The 10,720-nt window shown below is 44.2% G+C and overlaps 1 protein-coding gene across 2 annotated transcripts in view; it reads left to right on the top strand.

The window, feature by feature from the left end:
* Window positions 1–10,720, top strand: part of pcdh7a (protocadherin 7a) — a 58,182-nt gene that overhangs the window by 5,956 nt on the left and 41,506 nt on the right. For both annotated transcript variants that reach the window (XM_080444697.1, XM_080444696.1), the window contains one exon: window positions 9,927–10,712. In XM_080444697.1, coding sequence (XP_080300823.1) covers window positions 9,927–10,712 — 786 coding nt within the window. The remainder of the gene's footprint in view (window positions 1–9,926; window positions 10,713–10,720) is intronic.

Genomic DNA, 10,720 nt, shown 5'->3' with positions numbered 1-10,720 from the left:
TAACTCAAATCTTTGCTTCTGGGGATTCTATACAAATGTCTTCTAAATCCTATTTTTTGGAAGAAAAAAAAAAATGTTGGTATAATCAGTGGTTCTCAACGTTTGTCATGTCAAGGGGCCCCCAAAATTATGAATTTTGGCCACGGACCCCCATCTCAAATTATTTTGTTCCAGGGAAGTTGTAACAGAGTTAAAAATGGTCGCTACGGAAAAACTCAAGCTCATATGAGCTTGTAGATCTGCTATTTTTGAATAGCCAAAGAAATCTTTAAAATTACACAGATGCGTTCCCGGTCTCAAAGGGTTAAGCCCTACTGTATGTTGAACACCTCGATGAGGTATGCAGCACACTGCACCGTGTGCACTCCTATCTCTAAACACAAGTTGTTTAACCACTTAAACCGTATATACTTTGTTGACCGGGACACCACAGGGCTCTATACTTGGTCCGCTCCTTTTTTCTCCATCTACACCAAATCTCTTTGCCCAAAAATAGCCGACACAAGTCTACAAGTCTAGTCTGCAAGCTTTACAAGGCGTCGCGACGCATCGCGAGCTTGTCCCTGGGGCACCCTAGGGAAGCTCCGGTTCATGTGGTTAAAGGGTTCTGATGTAGGCTTATATCAGTATGAGGGAGCTCCATTTGCCACAACTTGTCTTTTGACATTGTTGAAAACAATCTTACATAAGTCGCTCTTACGCAGTGATCCCACAACAGAGGTGTAAATCAGATCCGACTTTTTAGTGCCAGCTTTTGCTTTTTCACAAAGTGCCAAACAAAGCTGCCCTCGTGTGTGATTTCACATCGTGTTCCATTGTTGAATCAGAGGTGATGTGTAACACAACAGCATCAGCGTCTCGTGTTACATTATGCCGTTTTTTAGATGACAGCGGTTGTCGGTAGATTCGATGCATTTACAGTTTAGCTTACGCGTTTATTTAACAAAAATAACGACACAAAACGGACCGACAACGTTCGGCCTGCAGTCACGGAAACTCCAGTACTGAAGCATTTTCTCTCACAGAGTGACATTGAAGGCTGTTTTTTTACAAATAAGAGAATGCGAGAGTTGTGTAACCCATTCAGGTTTTGTCAAAACGATCACTTTAAAGTCACAAAACTCACTTAATGTCATTTCAATCTCTCTGACTTTCTCTTGCTCTCTCGCTCTCTCGCTCTCTCTCTCTCTCTCTCTCTCTCTCTCTCTCTCTCTCTCTCTCTCTCTCTCTCTCTCTCTCTCTCTCTCTCTCTCTCTCTCTCTCTCTCAGATGACAGCTGTCAATAGACTTTATACATTTAAAAGAAAGAGACTATATTTCACAAAATACAGACCCAGAAGAAGTACAGTATGTATTGTTTATTTAGACTAGGGCTATTCATTTAGGGAACATTATTTAGCCTATATCTGTTATTGTTGCCATTGTAAGGTCATTGATTGACTTGCGTGTCGCCCGTTTCTCACAAAAACAACAAACACAAAATGACATGCGCACGTTGATGTGTAACGTTTCAATGACAGATTTGTTTGAGAAATCTGATCGGGAATACAATGGAGGAGAAATTGAAGAGAAGCAGGGGGCGGCGGTTCGAGGCAGAAAGTTATGTGTGGACCTTAGATGTCACACCTCTGTCCCCTCTCTGTCGGGGCTGTGCTTTTACACAGGCAGTGATCCTGCTCTGAGACTACCTCCGCTGCCAGCTCAATGGCAGAACAACAACAATGCCCCCCCCCCATACATGTCCATACCTTTTATACAGAACGGGGGCATTGAGACCTGGAACGCATTTGTGCCACTTTTTGATTTGAGCTAAAAAGCATTATTTTACACTTTGGCTATTCAAAAATAACAGATATACAAGCTCATAGCGTGGCACCGAGTGCCGCGCTATGAGCTTGTAGATCTGCTATTTTTTTTATTTCCCTTGAACAAAATATTTTGAGATGGGGGTCCGCGTCCAAATACATATCATTTTGTGGTTTCCTTGACATGAAAAAGTTTGAGCACCACTGCTATAGAAAAATACGTTTTTCAGAAAACTGTTGGGATTTAGAAGACATTTGTAGAATCTGCTTTGGTCTTAAAGGGTTAAATGGGCTATAGAAAGGATGAACGCCCCATGAAGGAAATGTTGCCACAACACAACACTAGACTGGGCTGGACTGAAAAGCACAAATTGAACAATCAAGTTAGTGTAGATCAGTGGTTCTCAACCGTTTTAATTTCAAGGACCCCCATAACTCTGAGTGTGTACATATGGGGTCCATTTTGTTCCATTTGTGCACTCTCAGAGTGGACCCCACTTTGAGAACCACTGCTGTAGATTAGCCGCGTATACCATATACCATATATACCTCATCGACTGGGGTCCCCCAGGGGTCTGTCCTTGGCCTCCCTATTCTTTCCACAATACACAAAATGTATTTGCCGAAAATAGCAGATCTACAAACTCACAATGCGACGTTGTGAGCTCGTTGATCTGCTAATGTCGCTGAATGCTTGCTTACTATGACATCCTCCGAATAGGGACGCTAGGGTTCATGTGGTTATGAGGCAGAACACCTGGTTAGCCATGGAACAATGACCCTTGCAGGTGGAATTAACTACAGCCTAGCTAAATGGCTCGGGCCATTGAATGGAACAATGGGGTGTAATGTGTCCACACGGTCCTGTATAAAAAGCCCCTGTGTAGATTACAACATGGGTAGTTTAGTTTGATTGAGAAAAGCAACTTGGAGGAGTAATTGAGTAGAAGACATGGAGGAGAGAATACCTCCATCTCATAATGAAGTCAAACTGAGTGGTGGATGGATGCCAGATGTAATTAGGGAATGAAAACGGCTGCTGGTGCTGCAGCGCCGCGGCCGAAACTCACTACAGTCTTTCTATTTCCAACGCTGGCACAACCACATGTTGGCTAATTAGTACATGGTGCTGCAGAGTTGGAGCGGGAAAGTTTAGTTTGTTTACTTTGGACGCGATCTTCATTTGGAATACTCCAGTAGACTTGGTTGATCAAAATACGGCAAATACTCTTCTACACTTCAACTGCAAGCAATTACTTTAATGAGATTTATATTTTCGCATTCTTATGCATTTCTTTGCCTAACATTTTATTTTCATCACAGAACAGTGGGTTACAACAGTGGGGTACAAGGTAACAGCGCGGCAAGAATAAGAAAAGCAAAAGAAAGACATACAACCTGCTTTAAATAGCCTGTATTAAACCACATAAACCTGATATATTCTAAGCCCAGGTCAGTAGCATGGCCAGGGGAAAAGCTCTTGTCTCAGTCATAGTGCTGGTATCTTCAGTGACATGCAGATAACAGAATCCTTGGAGAGTTGAACAGATAGATGGTGATGTTAAGCTCTGCCAGAACAAAGCTCATGCAGCAGAGTGGAAGATTCCACTGGGAGTTGGGGATGCGACAGAGAAACGCACTAGAATGGAATGGTAGAGGTGGCTGATCCTCTGTCCTGTTGAACATTTAACTCGGCCTGTGTACGTGCGTGTGCACACACACACACACACACACACACACACACACACACACACACACACACACACACACACACACACACACACACACACACACACACACACACACACACACACACACACACACAGAGAGACAAACACACTTCGGTGATGCACTGCTGTTTTCCATCACTCATACGTCGATGCAAACCCTGGTTTGCCTTGTATGTATACACACACACGCGCGCACGTGCACACCCTTCACACATGAACACACTTGGCTTATACATATGGCATAGGGCTCTATATGTCTTTCCAGCTACTCGTGTGCACACCAGAAACACAGGCGGTGCAGGGATGCGCTAAGCCAGAGAGATGCCCAGCAGAATGAGAATAGGATGGAATACCGCAGGCAGCAGTAGAACAATGGGGCAGATGAGAGCAGAGCCTGGCTGAGAGAGAGAGAGAGAGAGGGCCCCTGTGCAGTGGAAACAAGAAGAAGAATGGAATCAGACCAACAGAATGGAGATCCCTCACTAAAACAATGAGACTGAACCCGCAGATAGATTGTGATGAAACAATGAAATATAATACAGTCCCATTCTTAGCTCGGGGTGTGTGTGTGTATACAGTATGTGTGTGTATACAGTATGTGTGTGTGTGTGTGTGTGTGTGTGTGTGTGTGTGTGTGTGTGTGTGTGGGGGGGGGGGGGGGGGGGGAGTGAGAGTGACTAATGTGTCTGTATATGAGGAGCCTAATGTACTTCAGATAATGTAATAAGCTAAGTAGAACAGTGAAGTTGCGACACTCCCCAGCATTGCCAGAAGTGCAGACAGTAGTTACCGTAGTCATTATTTAATGATTGAAAACTATAAAACATTTTCTACAGGTTGACCCGCTGTTTCCTCTCTCTCTCTCTCTCTCTCTCTCTCTACTTTCTCTCTCTCTCTCTCTCTCAATCTTAATGCCTGCCATTCATAAGATAGCGGATAATTGTATGAGCATGACATTTCCAGCCTTGACAGTCTAAAAGAAAATGTCTTCGGGCTTTTGGGACAAGGTGTCAGGCTTGCAGAATGAGCTGTTTCACTAACAGACAGCACACTGAGTCTGTGGGCATGCATCTGTCGCTGCCTACGTGTGGAGTGTGTGTGTGCGTGCGTTCATGTGTGCCTTTTTTGTGGGTGTGCGTGTGTGCATGCGCGTGTGTGCGTGCGTGCGTGCGTGCGTGCGTGCGTGCGTGCGTGCGTGCGTGCGTGCGTGCGTGCGTGCGTGCGTGCGTGCGTGCGTGCGTGTGTGTGTGTGCAGTACACATAATGACTGTGCTAGAATAGCTGCATTCTATTGATTAGCTATATTCTGATGCATGACCCTATTTCATATTACCAGCAGGGCTCTCCGGGCCAAAGCTCCAGCGCCCCATTGTCAGGCCACCACAACCAGTAATAGGTCTGTTACGGCTCCAGCATAACCCACTTTCTTATAATGAACTTTTAATGGCGAAGTGTTAGAGTGCATAGTGTGTACGTGTGTGTGTGCGTGCCAGTGTCTGTGTGTGTGCTGACCCGTTTCGTACAGCAAAGACCCTTTGTTGTTTGACCCCATTATCTTGGGCCCAAACACATAATGACCTATGAGTGTCTTAACCCTGTTAGAGCTATTGATCAAGATGAAGTAGATTTGCCTTGTCCACAGTAAAATCCTCGGTACTAATTTAACTCCATACAGATTTGTACGCTTTCAGTTACAAATGGATAAAACAACACTGAGGGTTGTATTGTGTAACAAAAAACTGAATTAAAATAATTAAAAGCCCCCCCCCCAAAAAAAAACATCTTGGCAGGAAAACACTTAAAATTCTTTCACGGTCCAACTTACATAGACCATTAACATTCAATGTACTAACTGCCTTGTGTCACCTACTATTCTCAGTTGCAATATTGAATGGTGATCGCAAATCCTTCAGGAAATCCACTCCTACACCATCATTGTCAATGGGGATATTGTTCATTGAAGAGACGGTGGATGTGTATTCCATGGCGTGATGCCACTGTCTGCCTGTGGTTTGAGGGCGCTACCATTATTCATGACATTATTCATCGGTAGCAACATTGATGCGTTTGAAGTCTGACAAACAGCAGCTACAAAGGACCAAAAAGAACTTCATACATGAAAAGAAATTCCATTAGGAAATGAAATTGTGAAAATAGCCGATCTACAAGTTCAAAACATGTCGCATCGCGACGCGTTGTGAACTTGTAGATCAGTTTGGATCCCGGGGGAGACATCAAATGTCTCTTTTGTGTCTCGAGCTAAAATGTTTGGGAGCCACTGTACTGATCTATGATGTATGACTCCATATTTGGGCAAGGCTTCATCCTTATCAGAGCCCCATTGATTTCCATTTTTTTCAAAACGTATAGAACATAATATAAAAATGAGTGGAGGTACTTCTGTGGCCTACTGGCAGCACGCTTGCAAAGTTTGGCGCTGATCAGCCCAGATTAGATCACAACAAAGTTACTGGCCAGTTTTCAAAAAGGTACTGGCCAGCTCAAAAACAGACCTAGGCCTACCCAGGGGGTGTGTGTGTGTGGTACCGTGGTTGGTTGGTCAAAGACGCACAGGAAAGTAGACAGGACAGGGTAATGTCCAGTCCACTCGCGGACGTGGTAGAATCTCTTTGGAATCTCTCTCTCTCTCCTCTGATTAATAATGACAGGTGAGTATGGTGACCGCACGCTTGATCCTGTTGTGTACGTGAACGCACTATGGGAATGTTCCCGGGGATGACCCGGACTTTATTACATGAATAATGTGACATATTTATTCAGCATCAATATTCATTCATGTTCAACCTCCTGGGTGAGGACGCAAGGGGCTGCGGTACCTGGGGAGGGAGGGGGGGCGGCCGCGGGCTACACGCAAAACTGGACATAGAATTAGAGCAGTAATAAAGTGCTACCACTACCACTCTTCAACTGATGAGTTAATGTCTCATCTCGTTAATTGTTTCTCCCGTGCGCGTGCACCCACCTAGTATACGTTGTCCAGCACGCACTTGCTGGTCAGCCTTTTGCACAATGGATGAAGCCAGGTCTGCAGCAAAAAATGGAGCGATAGAGTTGTGCTTTTGGAAATTAATGATCTAGAATGGAAGCAAAACTTTTGCATGAGGTTGCAATCATTCCCAAAGTGATGTGGAATGATTGAGGGATTCATGGCTCCAGATGAAGTCAAGTCAGAGCTCCAATTCCCATCATTATGTGTGTTGCGACTTATTTTATACAGACATCAGACTGCAGAATACTGCCTCGTCTCCAATCCATTCAGCATTAACAAAAGCATGGGCCAATCATTGAATATCTGAAAAACGAAGAGGAGGCATGAGAAATCAGGAGATTCAAGGCAGTGCATTTTATCCCACAAATCATTTGACTGATAGACTGTATGCCCATGTATTCCATTCATTAAACACAATTAAAACAATTAAAACATCGCTCCCTTGGCACCTCAGCAATTACGCATCCCGAGTTTTTAGTTGATCGGTCGGACAGTTTTCAATCGAGATGCGGGTGACGCGCACATGCACTCACGTACTCCGCGCAGTTGGAAAAAATAATTGCCCATGTAGTAGTGAAATATCTCAAATGTAGTTGCTAAAAATAAAAAAGTGCCCCAATAAATGACCAGGAAGCAGAAAGAACATAATCAGATAGTAATCGGGTTAAGGTGTATACATGAAAGAATTTTCCTCTTGATCGTGTCTAAAGGTGTAGACCACCCATCTGCACCCGATTAGAATTTCAATCGGGTTGGGCTTGATCGGGTTACTTTAGGTGTATACATGGAGCATTTTTTATCGGGTTGTGTCGTACCACGTTGTGAGCTTGTAGATCTGCTATTTTCCCTTTTTTTAAATAATCGTTTCATTAATTGTAATCTTTGGCTAAATATATCACCTGTGAATTTACTTCTGCTTTGTTCATGTTGTCTCATTCTCCTCTGTGAAGATTACTGTAGTTATACTGATATATCCCTCAGATTTTGATAAAAGGTAAAAATAAAAAAAAACTTGGGGATACGTAAATGCTAAGATGATATTCAGCAGCAGGTGCGATTACATCAGTTAATTTCTGCTTCTACAGTTACGCGTGCGACTCAATTATGAAGCCCTTGACACTTTTACTTAAAAAATCACAGTAAATTGGAATCCTTCCAAAGGCCCACATTGCAGACAGCCTCAACCTGAACTAGGGTTTAAAAACTCAATTTGTGTTCAGTCGGTTCGTACTGAGAACAGAACTAATGTGTCTGTTTCTGCCCCCAACACAATATTCCTAAACCAGTATACACCAGTATTCATAAACAAACACAAAACGATTACTGCCATTTTCTTTACTTAAATGTATGCTATATAGGGCATAGCAGTGGTGGCCATGTTGTGGTGCCACAGATAGAAACCCCATTCATCTCCCCCATAGAGATTTCTGAAAATATTTATATAGATTATTATATAAAGCCTGGAACCAAGCCACATTGGCCCCTGGTGAATCATGACCATAAAACATTTGATTCTGTGTAAAAAAAAATATTTGAAAACCGCAAAAAAAAATGTATTTATTCAATATAGTATATAATATAATTAAATATTCAACAATCTTTTGACACAGAATCAATTGTTTTATGGTCACGATTCACCAGGAGCCTGGATTACTTGGTTCCTGGCTTAAAATGATCTATATAGATATTTTTCGGAAATCTTTGGAAAAGTAATGGGGTTTCTATTTTGTGGCACCACAAAATGGCCGCCACTGCTATTCCCTAAATAAAATAAAATAAAATATAAAACACAAATACCAAACAAACCCAATAATGGTACTATTTGACCCAACCTCGTGGTGCATGGGTGTACCATTAGTTGAACATGCCAGTCAGTCACAGAGAAATCTCTCCTGTCCAGATCATACATTTCAACTTATGTAGTTGCAGCCAATGTCATACAGATTTACCATCACCCCTCCTTTTGATAACATCTAAAACATAATAACACCAATAATAACTGAACTAAATATCTCAAGAGATACAAGAGTTCCAGACTGTAATACGTTCTGCGACAACTTAGAAATGTGCACTATTGTTTGAATAAGTATTTGCATATTTCTGTATGCATTTTATACACACAGCTTTAATAGCCTAACTTAACATAACTGTAATCTTGTGTTTTAGACAATGTATAACTGTAACATTAGTGAGCTCAATTTACCTTTGTTCATCTGTGAATTGGTGTGTAGGTTATCATGTGGTGAATGGAGTATGGTGGGCAATAATGTCTGGAAATGCATTTCAAACAGTTGCTGGCGAGTATGCCCTTGGTAATCCTTGTAAAACTTCTTAAAGACATTTGTACTGCAGATTGTTCCACGATCAAGGACCAAAATAAAAAAAATACTTCTTTTACCTGCCTCATTCTGTGATGAAGGCATGCCCAACAGTGCAGCCAAAGCATAGAGTACCGAAGTCCTGACGTCACTCGCTCATCCGCTGGGTCACGGAAGTTTTTCTCTACGGAAAATAACATTGGGTCGTCCTAGAATCGTCTCATATAAGAATTGTGGACCAAAAATAGACAAGTTGTCCCAGCGCTATTGTCAGGGAGGTGGCTCTGTATGATTTACGATAGTCAGTCACTCATATTTGATACAGTCTGTTTCTGGCAAAAATGTAATTAATTCGGCGGCGGTGACATTAGCGATTTCTCACCGTCAGTTGATGCTTCATATCCATAAGAGTCAAGCCGTCGGGTTCATTTGTTTATTTTTGGAACTCAGTTCTTATATCCCGCAGTATTAAACTCGTCTATGGGAATTCAGAAGAAAAAGAAAGTGACCCGGGTAGGATGTGTAAATCAGACTTCGGTGCTTGGATCTGAGGTTAAGCGTGTTTTTAATTAAGTACTCAATATTCAAAACAATATTACAGTAGTATAATGCGATGTGTTTCTGGAGACGCACAGATTGTATCTATCTATTATCTCTTAATAATAACCATTTACAGTATATCTTGCATACTGTATGCAAATAGAGGAGGCTTAGGTCTTATTTTCATAATTATTTACTGTTTCTCACACTTTCCTTATTGTGACTGCCATCAAGTTTATGTATGTGTTTATTTTCATCAATTTTACTGCTGGTCCCTGCACCAATTATTATTGTTTAAATGTGTGTGAAATCACAACTTGAGGGTGAGATATTGGATTTACCATACAGTGACAAGGTGGCAGACTCATGTATATTATATAAGTGATTCGCCTGCGTGTGGAGTCATGGAGTCTATTTTCAGTATATGTCATACACACCATTTTTGTCATCTTTCACGGCCACCCTGTTCCCTTTCACATTCTCTTTCTGCTGCTATTTCCTCTCCCTCTGTCTCTGACCGCAGGTGGCCCGGAGCCTGATGGCCCCTCTGTCCCTGGACATCGCGGGAGACCCAGATAGTGAGCGGGCCTTGGGGAAGCAGCGCCTGAGTGTGGCCATCGGTGTTCTGGCGGGAGCTGCCGCGGTCATCCTGGTTATCCTCCTAGTGGTCACGGCGCGGCAGTGCGGTGCCCAGGGGAAGAACGGCTACGAGGCCGGCAAAAAAGAACCGGAGGAGGACTTCTTCAGTCCCCAGGGAGCTCAGCCGCAAGCGGGATGCGGCGGCGGCTCTGACCGCGGACGGAAAACTCGCAGGGACAAGCGCAGCGGAAGCGGCGGCAGCGCGAGCGCGGTCGGAGGAAAGTCGGACAGGTCCCTTTACAGCGGCATCGTCACGGTGAACGGCCTGCGTCGGCACGGCAACGAAGACGACGACGAGGACCTGAGCAGCGCCAGCGACCGCCTGGCGGCCCGCTATTGCGCCATGGACAACGACCCCGGCAGCCCGCGGATGAGCGGCGGCGGCAGGCGCCACCAGTCGAGCCCAGATCTGGCCAGGCACTACAAGTCGAGCTCGCCTCTCCCGGCGGTCCACCTTCAGCCACACTCTCCCCCCGCGGAGGGCAAGAAGCACCAGGCCGTTCAGGAGCTGCCCCCGTCCAACACCTTCGTGGGCAGCGGGGGCTGCGCGGGGAGCGCCGGTTCCAGCAGCAGCAGCAGCGGGGGGAGTGGGAACGCAGACGCCATGTCCCTGGGGTCGGACCAGTGCTCAGAGTATGGCTGCCAGACTGGGAACAAGTACAGCAAACAGGTAGGAGC

The sequence above is a fragment of the Gymnoscopelus braueri genome (assembly GCF_963280865.1).
Source record: "Gymnoscopelus braueri genome assembly, chromosome: 2".
Classification (NCBI taxonomy): domain Eukaryota; kingdom Metazoa; phylum Chordata; class Actinopteri; order Myctophiformes; family Myctophidae; genus Gymnoscopelus; species Gymnoscopelus braueri.
The sequence above is the reverse complement of the archived record's forward strand: the minus strand, read 5'-3'. Positions and strand labels throughout refer to the sequence as shown.